Consider the following 21,923-nt stretch of genomic DNA (forward strand, 5'->3'; position numbering starts at 1 on the left):
CTCTGGAAGCCACGCCCACCCCATTGCCGGCAATGGCAAAATAGTCCCGATACGTCTCACGACGTCACATGACGTTGCGAGTTTGTCATGTCTGCTTTACTTTTTCATCTCTCTATTCTCCACTCCCCAAAAATAAGATAAAATCTGACATCTGAATGGAATCTGCAATACTTGAAGGATTCTGTGCTCTCATTCATAAAACAGATAGTCCTTGACTTACAACAGTTCATTTAGTGATTGTTCGAAGTTACAACAGCACTGAAAAAAGTCACGGATGACCATTTTTCACACTTACTACCGTTGCAGCATCACCGTTGGTCACGTGATCAAAATTATACGTTTGGCTAACTGACTCATATTTATGATGGTTGCAGTGTCCCGGGATCATGTGGTCCCCTTTTGTGACCTTCTGACAAGTAAAGTCAATAGGGAAGCCAGATTCACTTAACAACCGTGTTATTAACTTAACTGCAGTGATTCACTTAGCAACTGTGGCAAGAAAGGTCATAAAATGGAGCAAAACTCACTTAACGAAATTAGCACCCAGCCACAGAAACTTTGGGCTCAGTTGTGGTCGTAAGTCAAGGACTACCTGTATTTTATTTCGAATTCTCTCTTGCTAATTAAGCCTGGTGTGGTGGCTAAGATGCTGGTCTAGGAGCAAGAAGGCCCTTTAGGATGGGTGATCTTGGAGCAGTTTCTCTCTCTCTCTCTCTCTCTCTCTCTCTCTCTCTCTCTCTCTCTCTCTCTCTCTCTCTCCTGCAATTAGTATCAACTTCTGTAACAAACCACCTGAAAACAAACCCATCATCACTTCATGCATTGGAAACTCACCGTGTAAAGACAACCATTGTGTTTGGTCAAGTACAACTGGGAGTCTTGGGACTCTTTCTGTCTTGAGAACTTTGGACTTCTTGTAAACTAAAAGATCTTTCCCAAGTTTGTTAGGGCTTTTCTTTAGCATTTCTCTCCAGTGCTTTTTCTGTATCGAAATGTCAGTCACTGCCTGAACCTAAAAGATGGTGCAATCTCTGTTCTCCAAGGAGCAAAGCGGTTGTCCTCAGCGTTGACATTTCTCAGGTCCCAAAATACTATTCTTTTGGAAGAAGCCATGGCTTGTCATTTCTAGAAATTAAATTGGTACGAAACAGATGTAGCTTTGTAGTGCAGATGTGATATTGGGTAGCAAGAGTCTTTCTAATGGCATGCCAGAATTTTGTCCATGGAATAATTAGATGAGTGTTGATAGATGACTTTCAGCATTCTAAAGCAGAGGTCACCAACCTTTCTGTGCTGGTGGCCTGGAAGGAAAGGGAGAAGCTGGCAAATTTGCACCTGCGCACACGTGCCTGCGCATGGAAACAGGGCCACATGCACCCACACGGGGCTAGCGGCCCCATTTGCGCATGTGTGCTGGTATTAGCCACCACCATGAGCCCCCATGTGCATGTGCAAATGGGCTGTGCAAACCACGCAAGCTAGCAGCCCCATTTGCACATGCACACAGGGACTAGCCCTGCTCCTAGAGTCCACATGCATGTGCAAATGGGTCCGCAGGCACTAGTGTGGGTGGGGGTGAGTGTCCCGCAGCCCGGTGGCCAGTAGGCCACAGCCTGGTAGTGGGCCACGGCCCATAGATTGGGGACCCCTGTCCGGCATTTAAGAAATATAATGAAATTGTAATGAAAGGATACCATTGTAGAGGAAGTGAACAAAGAGGTTTTGACCTCTAATAACAGTAGAATTTGGATCACCTATTGAAATGGTAGGCTAGTAGATCCAGAGTTGAGAAAGCACAGAATTATTTGATATAAAGTCTAATTAATGTACAAAATTCACTGCAGGGAAGGTTATTAGAGTATGGGAAAATTTATAGAGAAAGAGACATGGCTTTAGGAAAAGTATTTAACAGAATAATAGAGTTGGAAGGGACCTTGGAGGTCTTTTAATCCAACCTCCTTCCCAGGTAGGAAATCCTATTGCATTTTAGACAAAATTGTCCAATCTCTTCTTAAATTTATTCCATGTACTACTAAGATGAGGATTGTGGTCTGCAATAAATGAAATGTCCTTTTTAAGACTGAAATGGGAGTCGTTCATTCTCATTATTACCCATTCGTTTGTTTGTTCATTTCTATACCATGCACATCCTATCCTGCAGGTCAAACTGTGGTGATTAAAAATAAAATTATTAAATAATAATGAGAACCAGAAAATAGCACAAAATACTATTGAATGTAAAAAATGTGGTGTACCAAAGCAACAAATAAAAAGAGTTATAAATATAAAATAAACTGGCATCAATAATTAAAATCTGACCATAAGATCGGCTTCTAGGAAAGAAAAGCTAGAGTAAAAAAAATGTTTTAAGGTTTTCCTTCAAGCATAATAGGGAGAAGGCTGTTTGGACTGACTGGGGATGGAATTCCAGAGTATTGGAGCTGCATCAATTCATTCTTGTGAATTTGTGGTATATTAAGGATAACAGAGAAAGAAAAGGGCTGTGAAGAATGAACAATATGAAAAAGCGAAGTACCCGGAAATGCTATACAGAAAACTTCCTTGTACATCAGCAGCTGTTTTGGGGGGAAAAAAGCAAAGCCATTCAGACAAGGAAATGAAACCATTCACAGTAGCCTGTGATGTTCAGAACATAACAAGTTGTTTTCCTCTGTCTTTGGGGAAGTGTCTGGGCTGATAAAGCCACAGGGAAGCCTGTGTATAAAGCCACAGGGAAGATGCTTTTGGGGAGGATGAGTATGATTATTTGCTGCTTTCTTTAAATTGTAACATGTAAATCGGTATTTGATCTGACCAAAAGGGAAACTAGAGAATTTTTAGAAATGAATGAACAGCGCTACAGATAATCTTGATTGATGGACCAATGTTCTGATTCAGTGTACACCAGAGAAGAGTGTCTTTCTCATAGATCAATGCTTCTCAATCTTGGCAACTAGGAAATTCTGGAAGTTGAAGTACAGACATCATAAAGTTATAAATCATTGCGGAACTGGGAGGTTGTTGTTTTTTTAAAAAAAAAAGAGATTTGCCATCCCACATATTTAAAGTGTCTCAATTCTACTAATTCTACTACGTTCTTAAATGTTTTGTCATAGCCAGAGAGTTGTAGATACTTGCTAAACATCTTTCCATTTATGAAATGTTTGTGGATTCTTTTTCCAGTTGCAAATGGTTAATGCAGCCTTTCATGTTCGGAGCTCTTTCTTTCACCCATCTCTTTTTCCTAATTTAGCATTTGTTTTTCAAACCACTGATGATGTTCATTCAAAGGGAAACAAGAAATTGGTATGGGGCCTCAAAATAGGAATAAAAGATAGGATCTATAGGGATCTGGAGCTATGGCACTTAGACAAAAAAGCACCAAATAGTTATTTTGGTAGTATTTTCTGCCAGAGATGTTCTTTCTTCTTTATGAACAGCAGTTGGTCTTATATACATGCATAATTATCATTAAAACATAAATACTCAGGGATCTCAAGACACTGTGATCAAGGATTCCAGCTGCTTAAATGACCAGATCCCATGTAAGTACATTCAATGAGCACATCTCTTGCTGGTTTTTCCATTCTAACCAGTAAAGGCCATAAGACAACCCTCTCCAGCTTCCCAGTACTAAACAATTCCTGTCCCATCCTATTTCACTTTTATAACACAGAATGCTTGATGCTAGGAAATACCTCAAGCTGTTAATAAGCAAGCAATTAATGGCAACTTGCCATTGCTTTTTTTCGGTCCTTCTGTGAAATAATCTTTATTCCTGGTCTTCTTTCCAGATTTCTTGAGGATGGGAGGAGAGAATTGTTTTGACAAGCAGTAGTAGAGTGCATTGTGAGAACAGGGTTTCTTGGAGTTTTCCAAAATAGGTTTAGTTATAGCATTAATGTCCTTGACTTCTTTTAATCTCTTGCCCACAATTGGGAGTATAAGTGAAAGCAGAAACAAAATGTGGCAAGCACTTTCCCAGGATATTCCATCCTATTTCTCTTTCTTCTGCCCACACCACCCAAAGCAACAAAGATGATTAGGGGACTGGAGGCCAAAATATATGAAGAACAGTTGCAGGAATTGGTATGTCTAGTCTAGAGAAAAGAAGGACTAGGGGTGACATGATAATAGTATTCCAATATTTGAGAGGCTGCCACAAAGAAGAGGAGGTCAACTTACTTTCGAAAGCATTGAAGGCAGGACAAAAAACAATGGGTGGAAACTAATCAAGGAAAGAAGCAACCTAGAACTAATGAGAAATTTCCTAACAGTGAAAGCAATTAACCAGTGAAATGATTTACCTCCAGAAGTTGTGGGTGCTTGACGTTTTTAAGAAGAGATTGGACAACTGTTTGTCTGAAATGGTGTGGGGTTTCCTGCCTAAGCAGAAGGTTGGACTAGAAGACCTCCAAGGTCCCTTCCAACTCTGTTATTCTGTTACTTTATAGCTACTGAGTATGCTCAGTTCACATTGGACTAATTGGGACACTTAATATAAACTGTGGAGTGGTTGGTGCTCTTTGAGCTTGGCTGTTTGCTTGCAGATGTTTCATTACCTTACTATCTAACATCATCAGGCTGAGGGAAGGATGGAGTTTGTGTCTTGTACTGGAAATCCCCCACATTCAATAGAGCTTACTTGTACTAAGTACAGGTAGTTCTTAACTTATGACCGCAATTGTGCCCAAAATTTCTGTTAAGCCAGGCATTTATTAAATGAGTTTTGCCCCATTTCTTGCCACAGTTGTTAAGTGAATCACTGCAGTTGTTAAGTTAGTAATATGGTTGTTAAGTGAATCTGGCTTCCCCATTGATTTTGCTTGTCAGAAGGTCGCAAAAGGAGATCACATGACCTGGGACACTGCAACCATCATAAATACGAATCAGTTGTCAAACATCTGAATTTTGATCATGTGACCATGGGGATGCTGCAATGGTCGTAAATCACTTTTTTCAGTTCCATTGTAACTTTGAACAGTCACCAAATGAACTGTCGTAAGTCGAGGACTACCTATATACTTTGGACTTCAGTGTGAAACTGAGAAAGCAAGGGGGAATAGAATGGAATATCCTAGGAAAGGCAGCAACTCCCTTGCAAAGGTGAAGTTACCCCTAGTTGGGTAATAAAATGTCTGCATACAAACAATCAACCTCAGAGGGCACCAAGGACTCCAACCCTGAGCCCCATATATTCTTTTCTGTTGGAACATAATGTAGGCATTGGGCTTCCTTGAATATGGATGTTGCTGTCTGGCTACCTAAGAAACTATAATCAGAATGACCTCATTTTTAGAATATAACAGTCTTCCACAATCTGGTGACCCCAGAGGTATCAATCCACAGTTCCCATCACATCTAACATAGCCTAAACATCTGGAATAATCTTTTGACTCTTGGTAAATGTTGGATTAGTCCCTACAGATTCTTGCAAAGATTTTTCAGAAGTGGTTAGCCATTGCCTCTTTGAGAGAGAGGAATTGGCCCAAGGTCACCCACCTGGCTTCATACCTAAGGCAGGACTAGAACTCACAGTCTCCCAGTTTCCAACCTGGTGCATTACACCAAACTGTCTCCCTATCTAGAAGAATACCAAACTTCTATCTACATGAGTGGGAGGAGGGATCACCTTGCTGTTTCATCGACCTGCCTGTTCACCCAGTAGTCTGTCAGGCGCTTTCAGAAAACTCAGATACCAGGCCAGGCATAAAGATAATTGCTTTGTCTGATTGTGTGCCCCAGGCATGTGTTTATTAGAAATCGTGGATATGAACAGCCACATTTCTGGTAGACAATTTTAGTTTCCTTTATTGCCAAAAGGGCCAATAAAGTGGCATTTCATTGCTCTCATCGGGACATTTATTTCTAAGGCAAAAAAAAATGCATGCAGGAATGGCTTCATGCCAGCTGGTAGGCTAAGTTAGTGGAATTAGTGTGGGAGTCAATTCTCATGCTCCAGGTTTTTTGTTAATGAAAAATGTTTATGCTATGTTCTATTGTTATCAAAAATGCTAAGGCAGTTTGCAATATGATAAGAACATTATTTGTAAATAAAACCAACCTGGAATATACTGACTGCATACCGAAGGAGAGGCAACCATACTTCCAAGATATTCGTTGTCTTTCCTTTCATAACTAACACAGGGACACAAATCAGTACTGATTATGTTCCGAAAATGTGTGATGTGGCCTTATGCTACTTGTCTGGCATTTTATATTATTTTAGCTTGGATTATCTTCATCCCTCCTTTGCTGTTTTCAAGGTGGCTTGTAAATCAACAGAATAAATAGATATCCATTTTTTGAAAGGTGAAACTACAGTTTGTTATAACACAGGTAGAAAAAAAAAGCAAAATTCATTATGTAGCAGAAATGCACACAGTTTCAAAGAGAGAATCGTAATCACCTGGCACTGGTTCTAACATGCTGCCAAATAGCTAACAGTAGCAGCCTCCAGTAAGTTTAATGGACACCTGACTTAGGCAGCTCTGAGTCAATTAATCATAGGATTCTTAATTGATTCTAAATCTGAATGAACTTTCACATGAGCACATTCCTGAATATATGATGCCCAAAATATTCCTGAAGAGATTTTCCTTTCTCTTTCACATGAGAACATCTTCTAAGGCAACACTTGTCACCTGCAGGTTTGTGTTAAAAACACGAAGTGTGAGATTTAAACATCTTCTTCCCTATTTATCACAGGGCCTTTTTTTTAAATCAAGCAGTTACCTATTTGTCACATTTATATCCCACTGCAATTGAAAGAATTTTGGTGACCTCCAAAATATTGAAGACAAATTAAAGCATCCGCGCAATATTATTCAACTTAAAATTAAATCTGCATCATGAAATCATAACCCAGTAAATCAACTGCAACCATCACAAAAAGATTTAAAAAACCCAATCCCCCTCTCCCCAGAATGAAAGAATAGAAGATGGAATAATCAGCTCTTAGTTTTTTATATCCATCTTCAGAGAAGAGCTTAGTTTTTAACATCAATTCATCGGGGAGGAAGCTAATCTGATGTCCTCTAGGAGACTTTTCCAAAGTACCAACACTGCCACTGCAAAGCAGCATATTCTAGATTTTCTGCCTTCATCTCCTAGAAATAGAGGATTCCATTTTAATTATATGTAGACATATTATAAAGATGCTAGAGAATTCCTGGAAGCTGGTACTCAGACAAATTGGCCAACAACAGGCACATAGAGATAAATAACATCTACACACCATTCAAAAGAGATAATCAAAACGTCTGCTAAATAAAAAGACCAAAACACCTCCTCACCAGCAATCAAGTCCAGATCAGCAGAGACTAACACCAAGATTAATACTAGACCAGCAATCAAGAAATATCCCAGTCAAGGAAATACCAATTCAGACAAATAAGCTAACAGTAAACAGCGGCCTAATTAATGAACCATCAATAACTCTCCCACCAAGACTGACAGGGCAAACCACTAGAACATAAACACTCTCTTCTACCACTGGAAGATGCTATCTAGTTTGGTATTAAAATATCTGTAAGAAAACAACCAAGCTCAGAGAGCATCAAGCATCTCAGAAATGTTTTATTATATATTATTGATTTTATCAGAGAGTTGACCAATTGTGGCTGGCTAAAATAAAAGTTTTGTCATTTGTCATTTTGATGTCATGACCACATGTGCACAAACAAAGAGTTAATTTTTTCAGAGAGCCTGGAACTGCTTTAAAATACCAATGTAGATTTGGTGGCCTGTCTGACTCCAGAGTCTGTGCTTCTTTCTTTCTTTTGAAAATCATTTTGACTGCCCATCATACAGCATCTGCAAAGCTGTCTCTGAAAGCAGAGGGCTCTGTCTAAACAGGCAAGTTGTCAAATACTATTCTTCCTTCGCCTGCATATGAGGGGAGGGCACAGATCTGAGATGGGGGAAGAAACAAGCTGAAACTCAGTCAGATATCTTACCAGTTCATTCATTGCTCATGACCCTTGTCCAGCTCTTAGTACTGGTTCCTGAAATTTCAGTGGAAGCAACAGCTGTGACTGCTATTGTCAACAAAGTTCATTAGCAGTTTTTTTTTAAAAAAAACACCTTGCTTGTGATATTTTGATATCCTTCATTATTTCATTGGTAGAATTTTGAATTCCATTTCATTTTGGTGACTTTGATATGAAAAAACCATGCTATTAAACCTATTTAATCAAGCTATTCTCCGAAGCACCTGAAGGCAGAACAAGAAGCAATGGATGGAAACTAATCAAGGAGAGAACCAACCTAGAAATAAGGAGAAATTTTCTAATAGAAGAATCAATCAGTGGAAGGGCTTGCCTCCAGAAGTTGTGAGTGCTTCATCACTGGAGGTTTTTAAGAAGAGATTGAACAGCCATTACTCTGAAATAGTATACGGTCTCCTGCGTGAGCAGTGGGGCTGGACTAGAAGACTTCTAAGGTCCCTTCCAACTCTGTTATTCTATTAAATTGCACCATATCAGTGTCATGGTTCTATGGTGGGCATTAAAAATCAAGAGGCAAAACGAAAACAGTGGTAGAACAAAACAGGAGGTAGGTTAAAAGTCAGGGTCCAATATACAAAAAGACCCCAGAGCTGAGAAGACCTTGCTGCTGAAGCAAAACTTGCTTCACTGGGTAGTCCCAGTGAGTGAATCAGTTAAGAGACATTGCTGAGAAGTTGGCATCTACAATTCAATGTGAGGGACCAAAGGATGAAGATCCAGCAGCTTCTCAGAGTGGATCACCCCTTTTGGTTTGGTTTTGATTTGCTCCCATATAAATTTGTTTTGCAAAATATTATTTATGCTGAAGGAAGTGATGGAAATATGCACCAAGATATTGGTTATGAAATGACCCAGTGTTGGGATTCAAATATGTGAACAACCGGTTCTCTGTGTGGATGCTGCTTCTGGAAGTCCATCCTGGCCCTGGGCAACAAAAAATTAGCTACCGGTTCTGCCCAAGTGGTGCGAACTGGCTAAATCCCACCCCTGAAATGGCCTCTTATTGCTGATACACCACTTCTGTTTCCCAGTTGGGGGTTTTCACCAATTCTAGTGGACTAAATCCTTTGATCGGAGATCTCAAGGAATGAAACTGAAGCATCCCTTGGTACTAAATGTAGAGTTCTACCACTGAGCTAAAGCCTTACATGAACATTTGAACTGAGTCAAACCACTGGGTTGCCAACTGCAACAAGTTCTTCTCTAAATTTTTCAAATTCTCTGAAGAGGATGCTGTACCTTACACTCCTCCCTGGTTGTAATAAGTTAGAGGCACACATAACACATAATATTCCTTTTTCTTATGGTATTGATGGGATTACCTGGTTTATCTGCCTGCCTGCCTACCTACCTACCTATCTACCTAAGTGTCTGTATTAATCAAAACCCAAAGGAAGTTCTGGGTGGTGAACAAAAATCAATAATAACAATAAATAAAAACAAAATGTACAAGATAAACTTTATTCATAAATATCACAAAAGCAAAAATACAAATCATAATGGAGGGAGGATAAAAATAGCCACTTCAAACCCTGTTAACATTGGAAATTAAGTACTACTGCATTTTTGAAAGGGGCTATCCGTTCTTTACTGTGATTAGAATCTTTTATGTTCTAAGACAATCATCTCAGTAATGAACAGCATCAGTCATCTTAAGTCCTTATTTTGTAATTTGAATTTGTTAATTTGGGACCTAATTCCTGAAGGAACAGGTTCCAAATTCACTTCTTCATTTGTAAGATCACTTTTCTGATGTTTGAGAATGACTGTCCTATTTCTTCTTAACTGTCTCATATTCCCACATTATTCCATTTTTTCCTTCTGGGATATGGTATCCAGACTTCTTACCATTTTTATCACTGTACACTGTGCACATTTGAACTTTTCAGTTATTTTTTAAAATAGTCCACAGCTTTGCAGAAAAAGATCTGACTAAATCATGATGGCATTGCAGTTCTGAATGCATAAACTTAAGATCAAACAGGGCCATTTTTATGGGTTAGCAATTCTAATGAAAAGGATAATCTTTTCCAGTTCTGTTCCTTGTCATCTTCTTAACAAAAGATTTTGAGAATCTGGTTTTCTTCATGCATACCAGTATCCTCTGTTCCATTCTTACGGTATCACTTCTTGGAATGCTTTGCTCCAAATGGTGAAAAGCATCAAAAGAAACACTATAGTTATTTTTTTAAAAAAAAATGTGTGATAAGATGCATGAAATCCAGACATTTTACACACTCACATATTCCACACACACTTTTGAAGCCTCAGTCACATCATATGGGTCTTTCTAATGCTTCATGACCCGGGATTTAAGGATCATGTGCCTTTTTGAGACAATAAGGCTATTGCCTTTGGGCTTTAGACATACTTCACCAGATTATCATTTTGTCCGTAGCCGCAATTCGTTTGGGAAACAAGAACACAATTCTCATCTTGTGAACTACTTTGGGAGCAGAGCAGAAGGGGCAAGAGAAGAACTTGTTAAGACATTATTAAAAGTATGGATTACTTGCTTGCTTGAGTTATATCACACCACTATACGAACCATCAGAACTGTGTGTCTTTAGCATAAATCCAATAATAATGCTATTTAGGTGGTAAAGCATTTAACTGAATGAGATGCAAAGTGGGAGAAGAGTATTAGCCAGATTATCCCACTGAAAGAGAGAGTTCTTATGTGCTTGAGATGGCTTCCATCATGCCTTACAAAACGTCTGGTTTTATTTTGGCATTTTGGGGTGGGGGGAGATGCATTGCTGTATTCCATTTTCATTCCTAGACACAGAGCCTCTCCTTTGGTAGCTGCTTTGGTCCAATCAGTTTAAAAGAAGGAGTGATAACTGATTTTGCTGGCTTCGTGATAGAAATAATTGAAGATGTTGCCATCAGTATGGTGATGTCAAAGCCGTCGGTCACCAATGGGCTTTCAGTATGTGGTTGTCAGAGAGCCAGAATGAATTAAGGTCAAGCTCTTGAGACTTTCTCTAAATTAGAGAAATATCCAGAGCCACTTGTTCCTACTTCCTTACCACTTATATTCTGTAGGTTTCTACTGAAAAACATCCCCTGGTCTGTGCTAAGAACAGTTACTGCACGGCATACATAAAATAATTCAGTACATGCTTAGGTTTGGATTACATTTTGGGGTTTTTTTTTAAAAAAAAGTCTGAAAATTGCTTAGAAAATGTAAAGACTGGAAAAGCACCCATAAGCGCAACCATAGTCATTATCTTATTTTCCAAAGAATGTAAACTCCTATGCTCTTAACGTTGAAAACATAAGGCAGGGTTTGTGTAATTGGGCAATCTCGGCATGTTCCAAATCTTTCTTTATTGGAATAAGATTGTAGAAAGTGAGACAAACACTCAGGAGGGAGAAGGATGGATGTTGTGAAGCAGGGCATCATGGATAACCAACTGGTTCAATTAAAGGGAGCATCCTGTGGTCCTTGGTGCTCTCTGAACTTGTTTTCTTACCTTTCATTATCAAACTAGGTAACATCAACTGTGCTGAGCATCTTGTATGTCAGCAAATTGATTTGATCCATGGCTTTCATTATTCTCAACCACTTCGTTGAGTTAGCAGAAGCAGGAGTTACTTTCCTTACAATGAGATTTCAGCTGTGAGTATTCCCCCCCTCCTCCATCCAAGTAAGCAGCAGGATAGCAGTATTTAGAAAAAGCTGAATCAATGTGCAAGGTTTGCTTCTGAAGTTTTTGGAGAGTAGCTAAGAGGTTGCAGGATCTTGAAGCAGACCACCAGGATAAATCATTAATTAATTCTGTTATTCTGTTATTAAGAAGCCTATCCAAGAATACCTATGGATTGCCTACATAAACAGCATGTACATTATGGTATGAATGCTCTAAAAAAATTAGTGCTGATGTCTCAGGGAAACGTCTGTTTTTTAAAAACAGAAAGAAATAATGTACTTGTTTAGCTGATTGAAATATGTTTATCCTGCTAGCCTCCAAAAGGCTAACAAACATCATTGCAAATTAAAAATATGGTGAAACTTCAGTTTTATAGCTCTTGATACAATGGACTCTGCATGCAATAGACCAAATTCTATCATGATTTATGGCATTTGCATAGTGATGCAGTTATGTCAATAACATCACCATGCCAATGGTGCAAATGATGTAGTTTGCAGTATTGGTATCACAGCAATGTTATATTCTTCAATTTGCTGGAGTTTAGAGAATATCACACACACACACACCCCACTGGTTGGTTAAAAAGTTCATTGTCATTAAAAACAAGTATATTTTTTCTTGTAATTAAAAAATGGTTACCTCATTTCATCTTAGTGCCTTCTTAGGTCTCCATGGTTAACGCCTAGGCCAGGGGTAGGCAATCTTGGCTGTTTTATGACTCGTGGACTTCAACTCCCAGAATTCTGGGAGTTGAAGTCCACGAGTCATAAAAGAGTCAAGGTTGCCTACCCCTGGCCTAGGAGATGGAATTCTGAGCTATATTGTCATTAACTTTGGAGAACTTAATGTAACAATATATTAGATATATTAACCCTACTATAAAGAAGACCTTTCTGATGGTGAAGTTTGTACAAGAATGGAACAGTCTGCCTATTGAGGTTAAGGTTTTGTTATCATGGATAGCTTAATATGTTTTCCTTCACATTAGAGAAGGTTGAATCAGATGATCCTTGGAGTCTCTTCCAAGTCTACATTTCTATGATTTTACATCCTATCCTTTATGCATTTGCTCTCTCTCTCTCTCTCTCTCTCTCTCTCTCTCTCTCTCTCTCTCTCTCTCTCTCTCTGTGTGTGTGTGTGTGTGTGTGTGTGTGTGTGTATCTTCCATCAATTTGTTTAATCACCTTTAAAGCTGCCTAAACTCATGGCTATTGATGCATCTTGTAGCAATGAGTGCCGTAGATTACTTGTACATAATTCTGAATCTCCTGCCATTCAGCTTCAATGGGGGATTCTGAATTATACTATTTAAAGGGAAGGAAAAATCCTTACACTGATTGTCCTTTCCATTTTAATTTTGTTAACATCTCTCTCTTCTGAAAAAGTATCCTTAGGTAGATGTATCTCTATGCACATACGCAAACTTCTTCATTTGTGGAGACATGATGTCCAAAATTAAAAATTCACCCCCTCTTTATTCCTGTTGCCTGATTAACTCACATTGCACATTTTTCTTGAAAATCGTTTATTTTAAAATGAGTCTTGGCTTCCCTAGGCATCAGCAAATCTGTGTGATAATGTAGAGTGGTTTAGCATTGGGTAATGAACAGTCAGGGACGCGGTGGCTCAGTGGGTTAGGACGCTGAGCTTGTTGATTGTTGATCAGAAGGTCGGCAGTTTGGCGGGTCAAATCCCGAGTGCCGCGTAACAGAGTGAGCGCCTGTTACTCGTCCCAGCTTCTGCCAACCTAGCAGTTCGAAAGCACGTAAAAATGCAAGTAGAAAAATAGGAACCACTACGGTGGGAAGGTAACAGCGTTCCGTGCGCCTTTGGTGTGTAGTCATGCCGGCCACATGACCACGGAGACGTCCTCAGACAAGCGCTGGCTCTTCGGCTTTGAAACGGAGATGAGCACCGGCCCCTAGAGTCGGAAACGACTAGCACGCATGTGCGGGGGAACCTTTACCTTTACCTTTACCTTTAATGAACAGTCATTAAATGGTCCTGAGTCACAAGTTTGCTTTCTGCTTTTAGGGTTCAGCCTACGCACATCTGTCTACTGTATGACAAGGACAGCTGGAGACATTTAATTAGACCTATAATTATAGGGCATGTGGTAACATTGCTGCTTTCAAAAAGGGGTATCAAGGTGGGGCTGCTGACTCCTGGAGAAGGAAAGGTGAAGACTGTATCCATGGTGCTTAACCAAGGTGCTGGACAGCAAATTGTATCTGCTTTGAGAAAAGTGGTAGAATCTTGGTAGCTTTTAAGCGGGGGGGGGGGGGAGAAGCAATTTCAACTTGTGTGCTCAAAAAGCAGAAAATAGGGTCTCTGAGCTGGGCTCACACATTAAGTTAACTCCAGGTTTCTTTTAATTGTGGTTTCTTGGACAAGCCATAGTAGACAGGTTCAGACAAAAGCTAAGCCATAGAACAGGATTTTGCAAGCCATGTAAGCCTGGTTCACACATCATATCAAACTGACACCAGGCAGGGCATATTGTATAGCGAATGATGGCTGGAGAATCCTGGGAGTTGAAGTCCACACATCTTCAAGTGGGCAAGGTTGAGAAACACTGTTCTACATGATGGCCACAAGCTCTATAAGATCTCTCAACCATCCTGTCATCTTGCAAAGTTCCTCTTCCTTGCTTGAAATTATAGAGATAAGCCAGGGATCTGGTGGGTGCCATTAAATGCCTCTAAGCACAATGATGCATGAAACCAGCGCACTAAGAATGCTAGTCCCTAGAGATGCATCATAGTTTCCGTGCTAATCATTTCCTCCATCGAACATCCCCTAGATCATTATGGGCAGAGGGAGGGTTGTGTGTGTGAAACCAAGGTACAAAGATCGCACAGAGTTTTTGATAGCTGTGAAAATTATATTAACAATGAAAATACTGATTCTTTTTTTTTCTTCTGACTTTCCCCTGCAGTATTTTTGGCTGTTTGTCCTCTCCCGAGGTTTGGTTGGCATCGGTGAAGCAAGTTATTCCACCATCGCTCCTACTATTATTGGAGATCTCTTCACCAAAAACACTCGGACACTTATGCTGTCTGTCTTTTATTTTGCAATCCCTTTGGGCAGGTATTTACTTGTTTATGTACATCCTTGCTAGATTTTATATCTTGTCCGGGCTAATTTATTTCTTTTTCAAGATATAAACCTTTTGTCTTCAACTCATAGTCCCCAGGTTCTCTAGATTCCTTTAGATTATCCTGTTAGTCTGCAGCAGGAAAATTGAGATAGGTCCCCAGCATTGCTTTAAGATTCAGAAAATTCAGTTAATCAGAAGCAGGGAATATTACATCTTTCAAAAGGCTATGGCCAGCTGGCAGGCTGAAAATATTAAAGGGGACTCCATATAGAATGATTTTGCTATAGATGTTGTTTGTGATGTTAGCCATACCTGAAAATTTTGTATCTGAAGCCATTTTATGATGCAGTGAAGCCCTAAATTGATATGTCAATATCAAAATAATTTGATAATAGTAAAGCAGCAGGTAGTTTGAGCCACAATTGCAAAAGACATGTAACCCAGAATACATAATATTTCTGTAAGTTTCCATAAGATATTCTTCCTCCCTGAAGCCTTATTTATTTTTAAAAACTGAGTGTTTTTAACGTAGAATTTTTGATATTTTTTGCTATTCTAATTTTTTTATTATATTGTTACATAACGTTTATTTGTTGGTTTGCTGTTGGTCACCTTGAGCCCCTGAAATGAAAGGATAGATGCACATTTTATATATGTAGGTGGAACATTAATGGTCATATAATCTACTTGTTAGCAGATTTTATACCTATTTTTCTATGCGTAATGGAATTCTGTCATTTAGTTACTTGATAATCTTTGTTAACCTTAGTTCAATAAATAATGATCTGAGATGGTTCAATAAATAAACTAGCTGAGACATTTCAAGAAAAACTATCTGAGAGAGTTCAATAAATAAAAATCTTTATGCTTTGGCTAAAAACACTAATTAGGGGGTCATTTCTGAATGGGGGGCCTCTTCATCATTAATCCTATAGCTACTCATTGGCTTGTTATTTTCTGAAAGGATCAAAGGGAAATAAAAGAGGATGAATATGAAATATACAGTAGTGGTTATTCAGAATTTCTTTGGTCATCTTAAATTTTATTTATTTTGAGGATGTATATGAGTTAACAATCACAAGACACAGGACGTGCCAGGTGTTTTGTGTTAATAATAACAAAAATCGTATTTTATTCTGTTTTTCCTCAAGCAATGCCAGACAGCATTTATTGGGGTTTCTTTTACCATTCCTCTGAGTAAATGTGGCTGAAAAAGAGAAGGATTGGGTTAAACTCATCCAGTGACTTGACCTGGGTCTTCTTAGACTCAGTCCAAAAACCACTAGGAAAGGTGGGATCATCAGCCCACTGCTCCATTTTCTATGTATACCTGAGAGCAGTGAACTTCTGAATAAGCTTGCTGAAATGGCAGTCTGAATGAATAACCAAGAGGGGTCTTCAGTGACTTAATTTGTACACATTTTGCTTGGCTTCTAAGGTTATTTGTTTTCTAGAAGTTGAACAATAAGAGACCGATCAACTTGACTGGATTTCTACAACATGCTAAGGCACAGAACAGTCTTCTCAGAGTCAAAACGCACAACATTTAGTCTGTTGTGCAAATGCAGCAGCTATGGCTTTTCTAATCTGGTTAAATAAACCATGGTGATGTAACCAGGTACACTATTGTACCACTTGCATTAGAAGTACACCATGATTAAGTGGATTATGTGTAGGGTCAGTGGACCATACAAACACTCTGAATTTAAGAGGGGGAGGAACAGCATTTACTAAAAATTGCCGTGTATATGAGTTAAAATGCACTCAGTCAGGTTTATCATGCAAACACCTGATTTTTATCCAGTGGGGTATTTTTCCAGTCCTCAAAAGATACTGATTTATTGATTGGACTTATATAGCTGCCCGTCTTATGTACTATAACCCTGGATGGCTCCTAGAAAAGAGAATATGAGATTTGCTCCCTGTTTATACGCAGTAGCTTGTCCTGCCAGTGTTAATGGGGTGTGGTTTTCTTCTTGGTAGTTCCTTAATTAGGGTATTGTTTTCTGTTTGTTGATTTGATTGATTATCTGATGAACTATAAACTCTAAATCACACCCTTTTCTGCCTTTCTCTACGCAGGCACACTGCATAAACAGTAGGATAGCACTTCATGTTCAGTACTGTTGTTATAGTCATTGGTTGAGCCCAGATGTTCCCTTGGTGTTTACTGCCTCAAGGGTAAATTTGTCATATTTAATACTGCATCACATGATTCAGTGTGCAAATAGGTGATTGCTGATCGCCAGATGCTGGAGATTTTTTAAATTATGTGCCATCAAGTTAGCAGCTAGAGTCCATATACTGTAGATAAATCTTCTGCAATTCTGCAATTTCCAACAGTGCAATTTGTGTCCAAAATATGATATTGTCTGTTAGCAATTTAGGAAGCTTTGGTTCAAATATTTGGAGAAAAATGTATTCATGCTACTGGATTGGGACATAAGAAATTTATTTTTGTACAAATATGCTAGTTTGCACAACAAAAATTCTAGGCTAAACAGGATTGGTTGCTTGAAGGCTGTCTGAATAGAGGGCTGTTTTGTTTTGTTAACCCAGATATAGAGATTAAGCAATGCTGTGTTAACTCAACCCTAGTATTAGATGGTATCACCTCCTTTGATTTGTTTTTTTCTAGAGGTAGTTTACAATTTGTATCGTGTTAAATTGGAAGTCTGCCTATATGGTAATTGTAGCTTTCTTATAATCCACTTTTATGCTGTTTTTGGATATATGTACTCACTGCAGTAAAGTGACAGAGGCATGAATAATACCCCCAGGATTGTTCACTGGGAAGCAGGTGTTGTGAGTTTGGTAAAGAATATGCCACTCCACAATGTCTTGGGTCTGCCTGAATAGGAAAACCTTTATACTGCCCTATATATAATTATCCCTTGCAATGTTACCATTTGACAGAGAGAAAATGAAAGGCCAAATATGACATGATAGCAGTCTTCCACTATTTGAGGGGCTGATACAGAGAAGAGGGGGTCGACCAGGGGGTTGGACTAGAAGACCACTAAGGTCCCTTCCAACTGTGTTGTTCTACTCTACTCTACTCTACTCTACTCTACTCTACTCTACTCCACTCCACTCCACTCCACTCCACTCTACTCTACTCTACTCTACTCTACTCTACTCTACTCTACTCTGCTCTACTCTAGACAAGCTATTCTCCAAAGCACCTGAAGACAGGACAAGAAGCAATGGATGTAAACTAACCAAAGAGAGAAGCAACCTAGAACTAAGGAGAAATTTCCTGAGAGTTACAACAATTAATCAGTGGAACAACCTGCCTCCAGAAGCTGTGAATCCTCCAACACTGGAAGTCTTTAAGAAGAGATTGGACAGCCATTTGTCTGAAATGGTATAGGGTTTCCTGCCTGAGCAGGGGGTTGGACTAGATGACCTCCAAGGTCCCTTCCATCATCATCATCATCATCATCATCATCATCATCATCATCATTCTATTCTATTCTATTCTATTCTATTCTATTCTATTCTATTCTATTCTATTCTATTCTATTCTATTCTATTCTATTCTATTCTATTCTATTCTATTCTATTCTCCAAAGCACCTGAAGGCAGGACAAGAAATAACGGGTGGAAGATCATTAAAGAGAGGTCCAACCTAGAACTAAGAAGAGGTTTCCTGACAGTGGGAACAATTAATCAGTAGAACAGCTTTTCTCTAGAAATTGTGAGTTTTCCATCATTGCAGGTTCTCAAGAAGACAGCTATTTGTCCATAATGGTCTCCTGTTTGAGGGGATTGGATTATAAGACCTCCAAGATGCCTTCCAACCCTATGATTCTACATTCTCTGTCCCTTTCCATGGGACCATAGAAGGGGTCTGAACTCAAATGAAGTTCTGACAACCCTTTTTTTAAAAAAAATCAGCTGGGCTATTCTTCTGGCTGATGGCTGCCTTTGCTGCATGTTTTTCCCATTTAGGCTCTCTTATCAGTCGGGCACATTCTTCTCACTTGTGGTCAAGAGGAAGTCTCCATCTTCACAATGCCTGACCCAAAGTTTGGCAAGGTTGGAGACAAGGGTGGGCACGTGAGGCTCGCCACCAAATTCCAAACAGTAACCCTGCTTCCTGTGGAGAAACTCAGCTCTGTATGTTTATTTCCATTGGGGAAAACCTTTCCCGTAATGTGCCGGGTGACAAAATGTCTACAAGAGGATATATTTCTGCTTTTGCATAGCGTACAAGTCGGAGACAAAGGCTTGAAAGCATTCCATTTGCTCTTCAGGAATGAGGGCATTTATCTGCCTGTTTATCTCCTCTTGGAAAGACCAGCTATTTTTCCTGAAGATTTCAAGGAAGCTTGACTGAGTTTTGGCTATTAACATTTCTTTCCTGTAGCATTTTTAAATAGCAGCCATTCCTGTTCCTGCAGTCTTGTAAAGAGGCCTGCAGATTTAGAAGCTGGAATGCTTACTTTGCTATGATGAGATGGGCTGGCTGCAGAACCATGGAAAGTTCAGCCTTTTCCCCAGAAGGGGAATACTTGGATTTCCCCTAGAAAGAGAATACTTGCCTCCAGACATTGTGTTTTTAAGAAGAGATTGGTTTAACCATTTGTCTGAAATGGTATAGAGTTACCTGCTTGCGCAGGGGGTTGGACTAGAAGACCTCCAAGGTCCCTTCCAACTCATTCTATTCTGTTAAGGCTCCTGTACAGGTAATCCTCGACTTACAATCATTTGTTTAGCAACCATTCAAACTTACAACAGCACCGAAAAAAGTGACTTGCAACCAGTCTTCACATTTATGATTGTCACAGCATCCCCATAGTGACATGATCAAAATTCAGGCACTTGGCAACTGGCATGTATTTACGACGGTTTGCAGTCTCCCTGGGTCACATGATCACCACTGGTGAGCTTTCCAGCCAGCTTCCATCAAGCAAAGTCAGAGATGGGAAGCAGATTTGCTTAGTAACTGCATGATTTGCTTGACAAATGTAGCAAAAAAAAAAGTTATCAAATTGGGCACGACTCACAACAACTGCAATGGAAATTCACAAGTCCCAATTGTGGCCGTAAGTCGAGGACGCCCTGTATTTCTCAGCTTGAAGTAGATGGAAGGATTTTTTGCTTTCCCTTGCCATCCACTCCCTTGCTGAACGCAAGACACTTGTCTCCAAGGCATTCCTGTGGGAACCATGCAAATGTAAGACAAACATATAATTAATTAAATGAATTGTATAATTAAATGTAAAATATGCGCTGGAAACATGCACTGCAAAAAATACATTGGCATATATAAGAAGGATGGGGAGGAATTAGGAGTGCAGAGAAGAACTGAAAAGATGGCAAGAGTCTTGGAAGCTAAATTCTGTGAAGAATAACTGAGGATGTCTAACCTAGGGAAGAAAAGGCTGAGGGGATACATGATCACAGTCTATCAATACTTGAAAAGCTCTCACAGGGAAGGGGATGGATTTGTTCTCCATAGTACCTGAGAGAAGGGCAAGAGGGGAAGACAAGTGAAAGCACAGGTACAGTATAGGTGGTACCTGACTCAATAGTAGTAACTGTGAGAGGGATCTCAGAGAGCCTTGGTGGAGCAGTGGGCTAATGCCTCCTTAAGTAACACCAGCTGCCTGCAATTAGTGCAGGTTCGCATCCCACCAGGCTCAAGGTTGACTCAGCCTTCCATCCTTCCGAGATAGGTAAAATGAGGACCCAAATTGTTGGGGGCAATAAGCTGACTTTGTAATAATGCCGCTTGGGGTGTGTATGAAAGCCCTAACAAGCAGGCATATACATAGAATGAAGGCTACTGCTAAGCTTGTAAGCCGCCCTGAGTCTTCGGAGAAGGGCGGGATATAAATGGAATTAAAATAAATAAAATAAATAAATCTCGGAGTCCTAGTGGACAATCACTTAAATATGAGCCAGCAGCGTGCTGCAGCTGCCAAAAAAGCCAATGCAGTCCCAGGCTGCATTAACAGAGGGATAGAATCAAGATCACGTGAAGTGTTAATACCACTTTATAACGCCTTGGTAAGACCCCACTTGCAATACTGCATACAGTTTTGGTCGCCACAATGTAAAAAATATGTTGAGACTCTAGAAAAAGTACAGAGAAGAGCAACAAAGAATATTGGAGGCTAAAACATATAAAGAATGGTGGCTGGAACTGGGTATGTCTAGTCTACTGAAAAGAAGGACTAGGGGTGACATGATAGCAGTGGTTGCTATAAAGAAGAGGAAGTCAAGCTACCGGTATTCTCCAAAGCTCCTGAAGGCAGGACAAGAAGCAAAGGGTGGAAACTAACCAAGGAGAGAAGCAACCTAGAACTAAGGAGAAATTTCCTGACAGAACAATTAATCAGTGGAATAACCTGCCTCCAGAAGTTGTGGGTTCTCCAACACTGGAAGTTTTTCAGAAGAGATTGGACAACCATTTGTCTGAAATAGTATAGGGTTTCCTGCCTAAGCAGGGGGTTGGACTAGAGGACCTCCAAGGTCCCTTCCAACTCTGTAATTCTGTTATTGAGAGAGATCTGGACTCAAAATGAAAAGGAGGAATGGAACAGCCTCTCCTGCAGATGTGGGTGTCCTATCACTGGATGTTTTGAAACAAAGGTGGGGCAGTCATTGTTATATGATGGCTAGAGGGGTTTGATTAGACGTTTTCCAAAGTCCCTATAACTCTTTGACTCTACAAATATAAGAAGAACTCAGTAGATTAGATCAAAGTCCAAACGGAAACAGATCAAAGACAGATCAGCTGGTTTCTGCTTGAAAATGACATAAAGCAGTAAGATAATACCAATTCCTTACTACAGAGGTCAGCAGCTTTCTCAAGTGTGTACACCACAAAATAAAACATCACTTTTGTTTAAAAAAGGCCCAAACCTCAGACTGCTTAGCAGATAGCCTCAAATGAATAACTCCATAAGGAAACCAATATTTCATCAGATTCCAACTGTTTATTTAATTGTGCAACGTTTATTTGAGGGTTGAATAAATCAGATATGTGTATTATGAAACTTTTTGCACCTGATAGCCTTCTTATACTTGTCCAGCAGCAGCCAATGCTTGGATATTTATATTGTATCCTGCCCTATAACTGGAAGTTGTGACTAAATATTTTGTTTTGTTTTGAGGCTATCTTTATATTTTTAATAATTTGTC

General features: G+C 39.5%; 1 protein-coding gene across 1 annotated transcript in view; it reads left to right on the top strand.

Annotated features, from left to right (window-relative positions):
- LOC308671550 (sphingosine-1-phosphate transporter SPNS2-like) overlaps positions 1 to 21,923 on the top strand; it is a 156,276-nt gene that overhangs the window by 82,522 nt on the left and 51,831 nt on the right. The window contains exon 4 of the mRNA XM_081333797.1: positions 14,607 to 14,758. Coding sequence (XP_081189923.1) covers positions 14,607 to 14,758 — 152 coding nt within the window. The remainder of the gene's footprint in view (positions 1 to 14,606; positions 14,759 to 21,923) is intronic.

The sequence above is a fragment of the Vipera berus genome, assembly GCF_964194415.1.
Source record: "Vipera berus genome assembly, chromosome: 1".
NCBI lineage: Eukaryota > Metazoa > Chordata > Lepidosauria > Squamata > Viperidae > Vipera > Vipera berus.